At 49.8% G+C, this 15571-nt stretch overlaps 4 protein-coding genes across 4 annotated transcripts; all 4 read left to right on the top strand.

Moving 5' to 3' along the window:
• Window positions 1-800: 800 nt before the first annotated feature.
• PRP16 (DEAH-box RNA helicase prp16) lies at window positions 801-8051 on the top strand (the record flags this gene model as incomplete). Its single annotated transcript, XM_036773685.1, has 25 exons — window positions 801-945; window positions 999-1183; window positions 1232-1400; window positions 1455-1589; window positions 1641-2146; window positions 2198-2585; window positions 2677-2880; window positions 2935-3092; window positions 3141-3213; window positions 3270-3401; window positions 3454-3515; window positions 3567-3933; window positions 3984-4131; window positions 4188-4350; window positions 4402-4715; window positions 4764-4907; window positions 4961-5085; window positions 5136-5225; window positions 5283-5412; window positions 5472-5548; window positions 5705-5758; window positions 6080-7626; window positions 7679-7762; window positions 7814-7939; window positions 7992-8051. The coding sequence occupies 25 exons, from the start codon at window positions 801-803 to the stop codon at window positions 8049-8051; spliced, it is 5586 nt and encodes a 1861-aa protein (XP_036635158.1).
• Window positions 8052-8239: 188 nt separating this feature from the next.
• PC9H_004095 (uncharacterized protein) lies at window positions 8240-9648 on the top strand (the record flags this gene model as incomplete). The annotated part of the gene is made up of 6 exons (XM_036773684.1): window positions 8240-8276; window positions 8324-8445; window positions 8659-8739; window positions 8883-9189; window positions 9275-9333; window positions 9385-9648. 6 exons carry the CDS (start codon window positions 8240-8242, stop codon window positions 9646-9648), a joined length of 870 nt encoding a protein of 289 aa, XP_036635157.1.
• Window positions 9649-10139: 491 nt separating this feature from the next.
• On the top strand, window positions 10140-12894 carry PC9H_004094 (uncharacterized protein; the record flags this gene model as incomplete). The annotated part of the gene is made up of 12 exons (XM_036773683.1): window positions 10140-10444; window positions 10497-10521; window positions 10577-11024; window positions 11075-11197; window positions 11250-11383; window positions 11437-11699; window positions 11758-11839; window positions 11891-12070; window positions 12137-12420; window positions 12484-12581; window positions 12631-12727; window positions 12783-12894. 12 exons carry the CDS (start codon window positions 10140-10142, stop codon window positions 12892-12894), a joined length of 2151 nt encoding a protein of 716 aa, XP_036635156.1.
• A 1353-nt stretch (window positions 12895-14247) lies between these two features.
• On the top strand, window positions 14248-15300 carry PC9H_004093 (uncharacterized protein; the record flags this gene model as incomplete). Its single annotated transcript, XM_036773682.1, has 2 exons — window positions 14248-14337; window positions 14395-15300. 2 exons carry the CDS (start codon window positions 14248-14250, stop codon window positions 15298-15300), a joined length of 996 nt encoding a protein of 331 aa, XP_036635155.1.
• Window positions 15301-15571: the final 271 nt, after the last annotated feature.

The raw sequence follows: 15571 nt of genomic DNA, 5'->3' as shown, positions 1-15571 counted from the left end.
CTTTTCTTTCTGTTGACATAGTATGAAATTTCTCGACAACTTACAGGTTCGCATGCTGTATGGATGCGTTGGCCGGGATGTATATGACGGATACAATACACCCCAGCCTCGTTTTGCTACACTCTAGAAGTCTCGGACTCTCGGTGGACTTCGTACCTTTGATCATATCGACAAGGCATACATACGTATGCAGATCAGGTACATCGAGGACGGTAAAACTACGGTATAAATTTGCGCTTGAATTTGCGAAAGGGTGGCAATTCGATGCGGGATAAACATCGGTGGATACAGTGAAGCAAGAGGTTCCAACGTTCACAAAGTAGGTGACCGGTGGAGTTGGTAGGATATGAATAGTTGGCCGAAGGCGTGGACGGAGGCAGAAGTTGGGCTGATGGTGAATCTATTAAGAAGGATGAGGTCACAAATTCTACCTTAGAGCAATTTCTGTATTGCCATATAAGACCCCGTTTGTGTGAGCCAACTCAATGCCCGTACAAGGTATGGCTCTCAAGGTATGTAGGCCTGTAGCGGAAGCAAGTATAGAATGCTACAAGAGAACGGTATAAAATTACTATATGGTATGACTTCGGCCTGTATATCGAAGGTACACTACTAAATTTGTCGAGGGGGTCAAGACGCTGAAGTTGCAGTAGCTACTGTGAGCTCAAACTGGGAGGTAACTAAAGCGCTCAATCAGAGGTTACATAAGCGTGAGAAATGGCTTAGCGCCCGAGTTCTGCGTCGTTCACTGATACAAGTCATAACTTTAGTTGTACCACTACTTACTCGAGGCGCTCCGAATGTCTGAAGATCAGCCGAATAGCTTTCTCCACCAAATAGCCATCAAATTATCCCGCGCACTGAACATCATAAACCCCAATGACCTCCTTGCGCAACGAGTGGTGGATATCGCGAACACCAACTCGGTAGAAGGATTCATGAAAGGTCTGTTGAGTATTGTATTCCGCTGGTGTTTAAATCACTAATGGACGTATTAGCTGCGAGGGCATTCGGCAAGTTTCAAGACTCCTTTCTTGCTGAGCTGCATGCCGAAATATTGTCGCATGCACAACAGGAAGCCAGCGGACATGTTCCAAAACCGGTTGAAGGTATAATTGTTCACGATAGCGAAGTCTTGGAGCCGGATCCCGTTAGGCAAGGTGGATTGATGCGTAACGATGCCGTAAGTGTATTCTGTTGACTGCATGTACTCTCGTATTTATTACACCAGAGGCATACCTTCCGACAACCAGCCAAACCCTTGGAACCCCCGACTCCGCGCACTTCCGTACTTGGACTGGATCGTCTCGCTAAAGAAAAGAGACTGGAAGCAGCAAATGGTGATGCTGACAATCGGAAGAGAAGACGTCTAGACGATGATGAAGGCCCAATGTTCAAAGGTATGTGGGCCTAAACTGCTGCCTTATCAACATAAACCTAATGCAACAACACAGTCCCTAATCTTCCTGCATCTCGCTCAAATACAATGCGTCAACGCGGCGAAGAAACACCATCACATCCGGGAGGTCTTTCTGAAACGGGGCGCCAGCGATTGGAGGAGCACCGACGAAACAGGGAAAAGCAAAGAGGTGTGCCTACTACTGTTATATTGGCATCATACGTTAACGCGCTGTATATAGAGGGTATAGTAGCTAGGCAAGAACCGAGGCCCGATGCACCTAAAGGTCTCGGCGACTTCCAGCGTCGTCTCAACCGTGACCGTGATCGTGGATGGGGCGGCAAACGTGATCACGACAACAAGCGCGGCCAGTCTTGGGACTCTACCCCTCAATCAGTAAGAGGTGTTCGGGATGCACCGAGTGTCCGTATTCCCAATGCTGGGTGGGACTCTACGCCCAGGATGTCGAAGGGAGGTGATGATGCGGATAGTGGGTGGGGCGGGGCACGAGGTCGTCGCTGGGATGCACCCACGCCCCGCGTTGCAAGAGGCGGCAGTCCAGACGACAGTGAAGGTGCGTTTGGTTTGGACGCGCGAGAGTGGGAAGAAGAGCAAGTGAGGTTGGATAGGGATTGGTATACTGGTGCAGAAGAAGGTGTCGTTGCGGGAGATGAAGAACACAATCCCTTGGCACAGTACGAAGACCTGAGTGCCTTGAAGGAAGCAGAGATTGCTACGAAGCAAGTTGTGAGTATCATCTACCGACTTTCTTATGAGTGCGTCGCTAATTCCCTACAGAGAAAAATATCTGCTCGGCAGGCTCAGTATAATGCCGATAACGACCTATGGGAAGCCAATCGTATGGTCACATCCGGTGTAGCTACACGAAAAGGCGTGGATCTTGACTTCGAAGATGAATCCGAGTCAACAGTACATGTGATGGTACACGACTTGAAGCCACCGTTCTTAGACGGGCGCACTGTCTTCACAAAGCAGCTGGAACCTATCAACCCCATACGAGATCCAACAAGTGATATGGCCATCTTTTCGAAGAAAGGGAGTGCTTTAGTCAAGGAGAAGCGCGAGCAGGCTGAGCGAGCCAAGGCTGCCGCGAAACTAGCAGCCTTGAGCGGTACTGCGCTCGGAAACATTATGGGTGTTAAGGATGAAGAGGCGGAAGCCGAGGGTAAGTACAATTCCTACGGCCTGTCTTATGGGTTTTCGTGGATACGTGGGTTGGACATTCACGAAGGTTTTATTTCGTTTTATTTTAACAGCCGAAGCTGAAAAGCAGGCCAAAGAGAAGGAGAAGAGTGGCGAGAAGGAGGATTACAAAGGCGACTCTAAATTTGCCTCTCATCTGAAAACTTCCGCCGGAGTCAGCAACTTCGCCAGAACTCGTACGCTAAAGGAGCAAAGAGAGTATTTGCCTGCTTTCGCATGCCGGGAAGAATTGATGAAGATTATTCGAGACAATCAAGGTATGGATTTACTCTACAATCGTCATGCAATTAATTCATACTGGTTTATTCTAGTCGTCGTTGTTGTTGGTGAAACCGGGTCCGGGAAAACTACGCAACTGACGCAGTTCCTCTACGAAGATGGTTATTGTCAACATGGACTGATCGGATGTACTCAGCCTCGACGTGTGGCCGCTATGTCTGTGGCAAAACGAGTGAGCGAAGAGATGGAGGTCAGTGTGATTCCTATGGCTACTCACCTCTCTAACTTGTGTGAATAGTGCAAACTTGGTTCGACTGTGGGTTATGCTATCCGTTTCGAAGATTGCACATCTTCAGAAACCAAGATCAAATGTAAGTACATCGCTGACTGGGGACTCCCTTTGTATTAAATTCCCGTTTCCCGCTAGATATGACAGACGGTGTCCTCCTTCGTGAATCTTTGAACGAGGGAGATCTGGATCGGTACAGCGTCATCATCTTGGATGAAGCTCACGAGCGTTCGTTGAGTACGGACGTGCTTATGGGCTTGTTGAGGAAGAGTATGTATCTTCTCCCATGTACCGTTCTACTCAACTTACTTATCGAATGCAGTCCTGTCTCGCCGACGCGATTTGAGGTTGATTGTCACCTCTGCTACTATGAATGCTGAGAAGGTAAATGTCATCCTTTGACCATGCATTTCCTCCCTAAACCTTGCACACTAGTTCTCCAAATTCTACGGCAATGCACAGTGCTATACTATCCCTGGTCGCACGTTCCCCGTCGAGATGTTCCATTCCAAATCACCATGTGAAGACTATGTCGACAGCGCTGTAAAGCAGGTTCTACAGATACATCTATCTCTCCCTCCTGGCGATATCCTCGTCTTCATGACAGGACAGGAAGACATCGAAATAACATGTCAAGTGGTCCAGGAGCGCCTTGATCAGCTTGATGAACCAGCACCCCTGGCGGTCCTTCCCATATACTCGCAAATGCCCGCTGATCTTCAAGCCAAAATCTTCGAAGCCACTAGCGACGGTCGACGAAAAGTTATCGTCGCCACGAACATAGCCGAAACGTCATTGACTGGTGAGTTGACCTGTGGATCTGCAGCTCCTGTCGTGGACTAATAAGTGTAGTCGATGGTATCCTCTACGTGGTCGATTCTGGGTACTCCAAGCTTAAGGTCTACAACCCGAAGGTTGGTATGGATGCACTGCAAATCACGCCGATCAGTCAAGCCAACGCCAACCAACGGACTGGTCGTGCCGGCCGCACGGGAAATGGGTATGTATTCCTGCTTTACTACGTATCGTGTATAATGCTCAACGGAAGGTTGACAGCTTCTGCTACCGGCTCTATACCGAGATGGCGTACCGCAATGAAATGTTCGAGAACAACATCCCCGAAATCCAGCGTACCAATCTCGCCAATACGGTGCTTCTACTAAAATCCCTCGGTGTGAAGAACCTCTTAGAGTTTGACTTTATGGACCCTCCTCCCCAAGTAAGCACACTATGCCATCTCTTTTAAGTCGACTAACGCAGTGCTCGAAAGGCAAACATGCTGAACTCCATGTATCAACTGTGGGTACTAGGGGCATTGGACAATGTCGGAGATCTTACACCTGTTGGTCGTAAGATGTCAGAATTCCCGATGGAGCCTTCGATGGCCAAAATGTTGATTGTGTCGGTGGACTACCAGTGTTCTTCGGAAATGTTGACTATCGTCTCCATGCTGTCAGTGCCCAGCGTGTTCTATCGACCCAAGGAAAGGATGGAAGAAGCCGATGCTGCGAGGGAAAAGTTCAACGTACCCGAAAGTGACCATTTGACCCTGCTGAACGTGTTCAACCAGTGGAAGAGCCACGGGTCTGTATTCCGCTATTCTGCCACGCAACTTGCTGACCAGTAGCACAGATTCCGAGATGATTGGGCTATACGGCATTTCTTGCACCCCAAGCTCCTACGTAAGGCCCGGGAAGTGCGCGTCCAGCTGGAGGATATCATGAAATTCCAGAAGATGGAGATCATTTCTGCTGGGACGGACTTCGATGTTCTGAGGTAAGTGAGAACGCTGGTCGCATGATGTGCCCACTGACTAACAAGGCTTCCAGAAAAGCGATCACCGCTGGGTATTTCCACCAAGCGGCCCGTGTCAAGGGCATTGGCGAGTTCGTCAACATTAGATCCGGGCTTCCGACCCACCTTCACCCCACCAGCGCGCTGTACGGGCTTGGATGTACGTTCCTCCTTCCCTACCCTTGTTTCTGATCTCATGACGATTTACAGACACCCCGACCTACGTCGTCTACCATGAGCTCATACTTACGTCGAAAGAGTACATGACTCAGGTCACAGCTGTCGATGCTTACTGGCTTGGTAAGTCGCACACTCGCTTCCCTTGTGTGTTCCAATATCAATGTAAATGCTATTCAGCCGAGCTGGGATCTGTATTCTATTCGGTCAAGGAGAAGAACTTTGATGGACGGGGGATACGTAAACAAGCTGATCGCGAGTTCTCAAAGCGAGCTGAGCTAGAGACCGAGATGGCTAGACAGCGAGAGGAGTGAGTTTGATATTTTGCGTGTCCTAGTGAGTGTGCTAACGAATGAATGGGTTGAATAGGACGGCCAAGAAAGCTGAAGAGGAGGCGCTTGCTAAGAAGGCGGCTAGCGGGAGCAGTGCAAAGATCATTGTGCCCGGTACGCCTCGGCACACGGGGATTGGAGCGGGCGCGAGGGTTACTCAGACACCTCGCAGACGAGCGGGTATATAGTAAAACCTTACACCCTCGCTTGGGAAGGGTTTCTATCTTTGTTGATTTTGTACCCTCTCAGGCCTTGTATTTGCTGTGTTAGATTTAGAGGAACCCGACTCCGGGGTCATCGACGAACATTCGCATTTTAGGAACAGTTCGTCATTATAATTTCGCAATGTAATGCTACTATTTCATTTATTTGGTACTGCCTAGAGACGTGAATTCAAACACCTAAGCTTAGGATGTTTGTACTTTCCGATGCTGCAAGTCGTTATAACGTAGACCCGGTACCCAGTAAAGACGAACTGAAAGGTTGCCACTGCGGTAATATCTACAGTAATTGATTTGATTTAGTCAAGGAAGGATTTAGTGATATAAATGTGAGCTAAGCCAAGCTCAACGACCGAGTTCGCGCCTTCGCCGAGGACAACATGCTCTTCTTCTTCCACGACTCCATCGCGAGGAAAATACACAGCTAAGATGGCAGAAGCAACGTCCAACGACGCAAGCCTGTGGAACCAGCATTCCCCTCTGGATACACTGGTTCGTAGGACTTCGTCAAAACGGTTCAAGCAACGGACAGCTGTAGGATATGTCGATCAACAAGGCGGCCAGGGTTATGGAGGCTATAATGAGCAGTACGATGAGTCCGCAGCTTATGACTATAATCCACCCGAACCCTCGACTCCGGAGAGAAATGGTTCGCAGCAGTTGGCGACCTCACCGCTGCTACATAGCCACTTTGCTCGGCATTCGACCGCGACCTCATCGTCCAATGGCGATAATTCATATTACATCGACCGGTCGTCGATGGGCTCTGCTGCAACCGACGGCGTGTATCCGCCATACCAATACGACGATGATGCCAGTGTGTATTCTGACGCCCCGGCCTTGAGGGAGTCTTGGCAATCTACAACAACCGCCAGGCTGACACAGACTGGCAATACTACGATAAATGAGATACCTGGGGCAAGAGCTCCTCCTCGTTCCCCATCGCCCAATGAAACTATGCCCGTAGTGGTCGTTTCGTCTCCAGGCGGTGGCCAGACGGCTCGACCTGTTTCGAAAGGTGGGCGCGCGCCGATAGCTGCGAGTGCACAGCTTACGGCTAATTTCTCAAGACCTGTGCGGCCACCCACTTTACCCCCTGTCAACGCCGAAGAACAAAAGAGGCTTGTGTTGGAAAGAAATGCGGCGCGTGCCCGGTCCCCCTCGAATCCCTCACCTCAGCCAAACCAATTCAGTACTCTTCAACAATTGCCACCACTCCCCAGAGGATCATCGACATCATCCATGGGTAGTCATCCTAGTTCATCAGCACAGGCGCAAGATTACGGCGCACCGCCGTATCTCACAGACCGCTCAATCAGCTCTCATTCATATCGACCGCCCTCACCGAATGCGTATATCAACCCGCAAGCCCCTGCTAGTCTTCGATCCGTCGCATCTTCCCCAAACCTAAACCCAATGGCAGGACCTTCGAGGCCACCACAGTCTGCACCTCTTTCTCGAGGGGCCCCTGACGGAAGGTCGGGCTCTCCTACTAGTGTATACTCTGGCTATTCTTTCTATCAACTTCCCCCCACTCCGTCAAATGAGCTACCACAACCCCAACTCCAACTCTCTCAGGGCAATGCATCAAGAGCGCGTTCTCCGCAGCCTGCTCCCCCTCCGACCATAACTGTCACACCGTCACCAAGTTATCAGAGTCATGCACCTGCACCTCCTGGGCCTCCCAATCTCGACAACCCTCAAACTCCGCAAGATTACTTGCAGCTGGGGATACAGGCTCACGAAGCCAACAAATTACGCGACTCTTTCGATCATTTCGAGCAAGCTGCCAAGTTGCAAGGGGGATGTGGGGTTGGTATGCTGATGTATGGATTGTCGTTGCGGCACGGATGGGGATGCGAGAAGAATGAGAAAGTGGGCTTCAAGTGGCTGCGGAGGGCTGCGGAGAGCGCGGTGGAAGACTTGGAAAGCGCAAGAGCGAGCAAGATGATGGATGTTGGCGCAGTTCAGGTGAGCGATCCTCGTTTCCATTCAGCATCCTTCTGACAGAGTTGCTTGGCAGAGTGAACTTGTGCTAGCAATCTACGAAGTTGGGCAGTGCTTCTTCCAAGGATGGGGTGTGCCGAAAGATCAGAAGATGGCTGTGGTGAGTGTCTATGGTCATCTAACGCTTTGGTAGTGCTCATGTCTGCTCCAGAGCTATTACAGAGTTGCAGCGCGGCTGGGCGATCCCGATGCACAGCAAGACTTGGGCTTTTGCCTTGCCAATGGCAAAGGGTGTAAGAAAGACAAGAAAGAGGCAGCAAAGTGGTATAGAGCTGCAGTACGTGTGCCTGCAATGACTACATCTCCAGATTCTGACATAGCATTTATAGGTTGCACAAGGTATCAGCGACGTTGGTCTAGCATGGATTTTCAAAGAGAAATATCAATGACATGGAACTCTTGTCTTTCTTTGTATGTATTGTAACTTATTATACCCAGGATTTCCATTATTCTCTCCAATCATACGTAGTCTACTATAAAGTATCTCGAATGCAGCATGCTTATCCATGATTATATTCGGACCCCGTGGGCGCTAGCGCACTGTCTCCCATTTCACTTGCACAGTAAACTACTTAGTATGGCCATCGTCGCTTGGGAGTTCTACAGTGGCATAGGTAAGATCTTTGTACGTATGTCGCAGACTACGCTAACAATTGTCCAGGAGGCCTCCACCTAGCACTCCAAAGAAGCACGATCGACGGTAACGTCGTTCGCGCCTTCGATTGGGACCAGACGGCCTGTAAAGTCTACAGCGCAAACCACGGGCCAAATGTTGTGCAAAAGGTCTATTTCCAATCCTATCCATGAGATTTGTACTCATAGTGGACTTGTATGCAGGTCGATATATCATCCTTGACCTCTTCGGTACTGGCCTCTAGTGCTACTCCCGCCAATCTCTGGCTACTATCTCCATCATGCCAACCGTACACAGTCCTAAATCCAGAAGCAAAGGGTGCTTTAGATCCTCGAGCGCGATCATTTCTCCACCTGATGCAGACCATTCTTCCTGAGTTGGTCAAACTGGGTACTGGTGTCCATCCCACACGACTCCTGATAGAGAATGTCGCCGGATTTGAGGTGCATCTGTTTCTTGGATCAAGTCATCGTTGGAGAATAATCGATAATCCTGGTTCAAGACATCCACTACGCGTCAAGCTCTGTTAACCACGCTTCGTTCGCTGGGGTACAATACAATGGAGTTTCTCCTTACGCCGTTACAGTTTGGGATACCTAATTCGCGACTGCGATACTATCTCCTCGCCAAGATGGCACCTCTTGGCTTTCCTACCCCGACGACAAGCCCAAGCGATGGGTGGATCTGGAGGCATATTCCTGGCTGCGATGACTCCGATTGGGTAGATCCTAGAGACTCTGCGTCGCCGCCTAGCCCCATTTCCTCAGCTGGAAGCCAGTCATCAGTCGCCAAGCTGAGGCAATTCCTTGACCAGGATGGTGCCCCAATACACGTAATTCCAGACCGCGTACTCTCTAAATGGGGCCGACTTTTCGACATCGTCCTACCCTCAAGTACACGAACGTGTTGCTTTACAAGAGGTAAATCCTTCGTGTCAATTTCTACACGGGCGTTCCTTACGGCTTCTCGGTATGCCAGGCTACACTCAGCTAGTTGAACGCGCAGGCTCTATCCTACAAACGAACGAGCACTTGGACGTAAGTTTCGGGCTCCCTACATTGAACACAAATTTATAACATATGAACCAGACTACATGCATCTTCGATGAATTCCTCGAAGCTCAAGCTAACAATAACCCCAGCGCTATGGACATCCTTCGCCCCCTTGGATTGCGCTATTTCTCACCGACAGAGCTCCTCCGCCTGTTCTACTTCTTGCGACCTGCCTCTCAAGATGATTTTATATGGCCAGAAGGTTTGTCTGCGAAGACCAAGTATCGACTTATTGGCAATAGTGTCAATGTTTTTGTCGTTACCGAGCTGATAAACTTCTTGTACGCTGAATGGGCATGACCTATCATTAACGCTGTCCGTGCCCAGAGACCTTGCTTTATTCAAGTCCATAAGGCAGAATCTCGGGGCCTTTATATATTTCATTGCCAGTCGAGCTATCCAATATGTATGCCGTGCTATAATATATTAGAAACCTCGGGCTCTTGTCTCTCTGTAGCATTATTCCAAGCGTCTCATCTCCCCAATCAAATACGAAACCCATTTCAAGGCCGTTACTTGAAACTTCGCAAAGCCCGAACTTACTATTCCAGAAACTCAGGGTCGCCTTTCGGTGGCGGAAGACGCGCTGACGGCGGACGCGTGATACAATGCAACCACTTCTCCGCCTCCCATCATATCTCAATGACGTCCAGGACAGTCTAATAATTGCTTTGTCTCGGTTCTTCCCGCTATAACCTTCTCCGATATCTTCGTTGAAGAATCATATATAGGTGGCTGCGATCTTCCGCACAGCGCTACGTTTCACTCCCACTTCGACCGCTACCACCACCATGCGACGTTTCCGACAGAAAGCGAACAAACGTACCAAACGGAAGGGGACATTCGATCCCGAACACCCCACCAACATCAAGCACACGCGTCTGGGCGTATGGGATCTCTACGATGAAGTCGCGCCGGAGCTCGCGAGCGTTCCAGGTTCCTCAAGCTTGGAGAAGTATATGGAGATGGCGAACAACCTCCCATACGTCTGGAGGATGCTCAAGGATATTGTGACAATCCCGTCGTGCTTGCCCTTGCTGGTGTCGTACTTGATACTCGAGTTTGCTGTAGCTTTGGTGCCAGCGGTTTCTCTGTGGTGCGTGTCTAAAACACAGGAGGTCTAACGTTTGGCTAACTCAAGTTATAAGGTACTCGAGCCAAATGTTGATAATAGTGAGTCGATTAGACCATTCACGGGAGGCAATTCCTGATGGTTGTGCGCGTGGAGGTGCAAACAGCCGTGGACAAGAGAACGGTAGATACACGACTACTGTCTCAAGTCGCTCTCGGTCGATTTGGATGTGCAGTGGTCACCCGATTGGTGCTCTTCGTGAAGTTCCGCATCATGACTCCATTGAACACGCGAATCAAGCTGTTCTACTCGCAGCACGTATTTCGCGCGAATGTACGCTTGGATGTCCCGACTTTCGATGACGGGGCAGTTCAGCGCCAGTTGGAGGAAACTTCTCCCCAGAATTCTCGATCCAGCATCGCTTGGGACACGGTCGTTCTGGCCGCCCGTATATCGAGTACTTTCCTCCGTCTCTTCTCCGAGGTGACCGTGCTTGTAACTGTTCTCCACGAGCAGCGGGATGGGTTGTTAATGGCTGCATTGTGTTTCGCGCAATCCGCGGCTGCATGGATGTCTGTCAGGAAGACGATGCACCCAGGGGGCGGTATGTTGTCTTCGTGTTCAGCTATGTACAAGTTATCGATGAAACAATAGTCTGGGCGGCCACGACGAAGAATGACGATTATATCAAAATGCAAGGTCTGAAGCAGCTAGTCACAGCACCCGAACACCGCAAGGAAATCGTTGCCGGTGGTCTTTGGGAGTACTGTGTTTCTTGTGGGTATTTCTTGCTATGATCCCTCGTTCGCAACTAAACGATCCCTTCCAGTGTATCATTCTTGCCTGGAGAAACTTGGTGACTCAGCTGCCATGGACTTTTATGACGCACTGCACCACTTCCGCACTAGCGATCGTCTCAGTATCTCATCTTTCCTCCACGAACCTCTGAAGGAAGCCCCTCACGTAGGTCAACATTCCTCAAAGTCTGCTGTTCCTGATGGAGTATTCCTCTGCAGATTCTATTCACCTTGCGCGCCGTGCAATACCCTGCATCGATACCCGTTTCAATAACGTCCCTCCATTTAGTCATGAACACCACGCAGACATTTATCTACGGGCTTTTTAGTCTATTAGACGAAACCCGTTCTGTTGCGGACCAGCTCTCTCGGATACGGAATATCTACGAAGTCGGAAATATACCCAACAAAATCGCTGATGGCAAAGAGCCATACCCGGAGAATCAGCAAACCCTCACAATGGGCATGGCCATCGAGTTCAGGTACGCAACTGCCGTGGCACCCCTGGAATATGTCTAAAATGGCTCGGATAACAAACAGGAACGTCTCGTTCAAATACCCAGGAAGCGAAGGGTATGCCCTCCACAACGTATCCTTCAAGATTGAACGAGGGCAACTATGTGTGGGTTTGAATAATGATTTCGCTGTAATTTCTCGAATTAACACGGCGTAGGTTATCGTTGGTTCTAATGGTTCTGGGAAAAGTACTATCCTCAAATTAATTGCTCGTTTGTATGACCCCTGCGAGGGCGAGATCCTTATTGATGACCGGGATATACGGACGCTCAAGCTTGCGGACTTAAGACGTGCTACGTCTGTTTTATTCCAAGACTACACTCATTTCCCCTTATCCGTAAGTCCCGATCCTATACGTTCAGTGCTTCTCAAAGCACTCACTTAACATTATTTTTGTATATAGATCAAGGATAATATCGGTCTGGGTGACCCAGATAACGCCAACGATGAAGACATGATCATGCGAGCTGCTACCCTCGGTGGTGCGAAGGAGTTCATCGACAAGCTGCCCGAGGGATTCAATACATATCTCGAGCGCCCTGTTAGGGATTATTACAGCGGCCTTCCCGAAGGCACGAAGACGCTGTTCGGGAGGCCGGTGGATTATAGCTCAGTAAGGACGTTCGGTAACATAAGTTCGAGCGGGTCCATCGGTTTGTCGGGCGGCCAAATGCAACGTATTGCTTTGTGAGTCGTCCTCGTAGTAAGCTTGCAGGAGAGGTACCTAATAATGCAACAAAACAATCACAGGTCCCGGACATTCATGCGCTCACTTGCTTCAGAGTCCAAGGTGGGGTTGCTCCTATTCGACGAACCCAGTGCATCACTCGATCCAACGGCAGAACATGGCAAGTACTTCATATTCCGGCTAAAACCTTCGACTAGACATTCCTGCAGATCTCTTTGAACGATTGCGCCAATTGCGTGGAAATAAAACGATGATCTTCTCCTCACACCGATTTGGGAATCTCACTCGGCATGCCGACCTAATATTGTGAGCTCTTCTGCACACCCTTGCCCGAAGTATTATTGACTCATGGATGGTCTAGGTATATGAACGACTCCGTTGTTGTGGAAGAAGGCACCCACGATGGGCTCATCAAGAAGAATGGAGAGTACGCGCGTATCTGGATGTTACAAGCACAAGCTTTTCTCCCATAACATCAAATCCACGAACCAATTTGTGTTTATATCTTGTCTTACCATCTCTGCAATGCTATCTAGAAGTATATAGTATCTAGAAACTTGCCCTGTTAATGCATAATGATAATGATGCATACTGATTCACTTCCTACGTCTGTCGTCGAACTTCGACGAGACTGGCGAGTCCCAGGTTCCAAATGGCATACAACGGTTCAAATACACTTGATCAAAATAAATGCAAATGGTCCGTGCGCGCTAGGAAAGTATAAAACCCCTTCGCTGGCTTCTGAGCAACTCATACTTACCTTGATGGCGTAGATCCCTTCAACTACCTGGGTTTACGGGCCGTGGGGATCCTCCATAGCACGGCGACCCTGTCCATACAGGGGATGCCTTCGGCTTGTATGGGCTTCGGCTCATGCACCGTCTCTATATTTTCCTGTCCTGCATCGGCCACTCTGGCTGGGCAGGCCATTATTTTTTGATCTTCCGCTGCTCTAACCCTAACCCTATGCTATATCTCAAAGAGACTTATACTGTACCTTTTGTCTTACTGTGAGAACTCTTCAACTGATTGTGGGAACTTATTAAGTCAATACATTCGTGGAGCGCCTGCGAGACTTGTCATAGAACGTCTAACGACCAAGTCAGGGAAACCAATGGCAGTGATGATGTCGATGTGTTGCGATATTCCTGCTTGTCAAGAACCTGTCGTTTCACGCTGGCTGCAAGTCTACAGGGCTTGTGGCACCTGTACTCATCGCGTCTCTAGAACAAGGCGACTGTGGTTCAGCTAGTCGACAGCGACTGTTCAAAACGTACTTTGACGGAAATCCTCTCCTGGGGGTTGCCTGCGGATGCTCTGGAAGATGTGACTAGACCTTTCAGCTTCCGTTATCATTATATCAACAGTGGTATGGTGCTTTGCTGTCGCCCGTGCATTCATACTTACCTCTCTTCTCATTTTGTTTGTGTTAGGATCGGGAAAATGCGCCGCATCACTGGGGCGCGGTCTTGTTGCTTTTGAAAGCACATATACCGTGGGCGCTACAATGTACAGGCTTGCTTACATTGTGACGTCTGCAACCTGACAAGTGTCGACATTGGTCAGTTGCTAGCGGAGTGGCAGGCCTTTATCCAACATCAACATGACATCGTTCCCGACGTTTGGCTGAAGCTTCCCTGAGGTCCGACGAAGCCTTCAAGCCTCAGGACGGGTATAAAGGCGGGTATACCTACTCCCAAATCTTCATTCGCTTCTTCACTTCCCAGTCCTTTACCACTTCGACTTCGTTCCCTTTATTCTATCCTCTTTCCCATTTTGTGCATCTTCATTTACTTTCCTTCAACTTTTTTTAAGAAAAAATTATTATGAAGTTCACAATCGCTCTTGTTGCAGCTGTGCTGTGTGCCTCGGAAATCCTTGCGCTTCCTGCCGGATACGAAGCTCGGGGTTATCAGGTAAATACAATTCGTTGTTAGCTGAAGCTGCAAGCTAATGTGTACAATTTATGTTAGAAGCACCCTGCACCAGTGCAAGCTTCAACCACGCTAGTGGAATCGACCGCTTCTGCTTCCGTTACCACTTACGCTCCCCTTCCTGCATCTACGGACGCTCCGCCCCCTGCGAGCAGCGAGGTACCTCCAGCTTCGTCAGCAGTCACACAACCGTATCCTGCATCCACGGACACTTCGTCTGCGGCAAGCAGTGACGTACAATCCGCTTCATCTGCATCCACGCAGCCTAATCCCTCTGCCACCTCCGATGCCCCGGTCTCGCAGGCCCCCACCCCCGCGATCTCTGACTCGTCAACTCTCACAGCGAGCTCTGCGTCTGTGGCTCCGCCCGCCTCGACATCTATCTCACCTTCCGCCCCACCTGCGAGCTCTGAGGCTCTAGTTTCTACGCAGCCTCCTGTCCCTTCGAGCTCAGCGGTCGCTCCTCCCCCAGCATCCACTCAGACTCCAACGCCGCCCATCGATGATTGCCCAGCTGCATCCAATTCTGTCCCCCTTCTTCGTGGATTCGACGGTCTTGCGGGAGATCACTTCTACACCACTGATGCCAACGAAATGAGCAAAGCCCACGGGTACGCGAAGGAAGCTCACGCTGGCAAGGTGTACCCCACCGCTGCGAAGAATACGACGCCACTCTTCCGTATGTTCAGCGGGCACGCAAAGGATCATTTCTATACCACGTCGGAACAGGAGCGCGATAACGCCGTTCAGAAGCTTGGTTATCAGAGCGAGGGGGTCACTGGGCATATTTTCAAGACTCAGATCTGTGGAAGTGTCCCGCTGCACAGGTTGTACAACCCCAGTGCCAAGAACCATTTCTACACCACCTCCGAGCCAGAAGCAAACAACGCTGCTGTCGCACTTGGGTACGAAAGAGAAGGCGTTGCTGGTTTTATCCTTCAGTAGAGGCCCAAACCCGGAGACTGACTAGGCGAGTACACGATCTCCTCGAGTATCCCCCAACATTCTGACGCCCTAAATAGATGACTGAGACAAGATACCCGCATACTTTCACGACCATATTGAATACCTTCATATCCTTTTACTACTTTGCTCAGCGATTGGACGACGCTCTGGATTATATTGGACCTCTATTTTTACCTCCTTACTGTACAAGCGGCTTGCTTACATTGGTATATATACACTTCGTGTGCTTTGCTAGGCTACCGGTTTATAA

Source organism: Pleurotus ostreatus (assembly GCF_014466165.1).
Source record: "Pleurotus ostreatus strain PC9 chromosome Unknown scaffold_2, whole genome shotgun sequence".
Classification (NCBI taxonomy): domain Eukaryota; kingdom Fungi; phylum Basidiomycota; class Agaricomycetes; order Agaricales; family Pleurotaceae; genus Pleurotus; species Pleurotus ostreatus.
The sequence above is the reverse complement of the archived record's forward strand: the minus strand, read 5'-3'. Positions and strand labels throughout refer to the sequence as shown.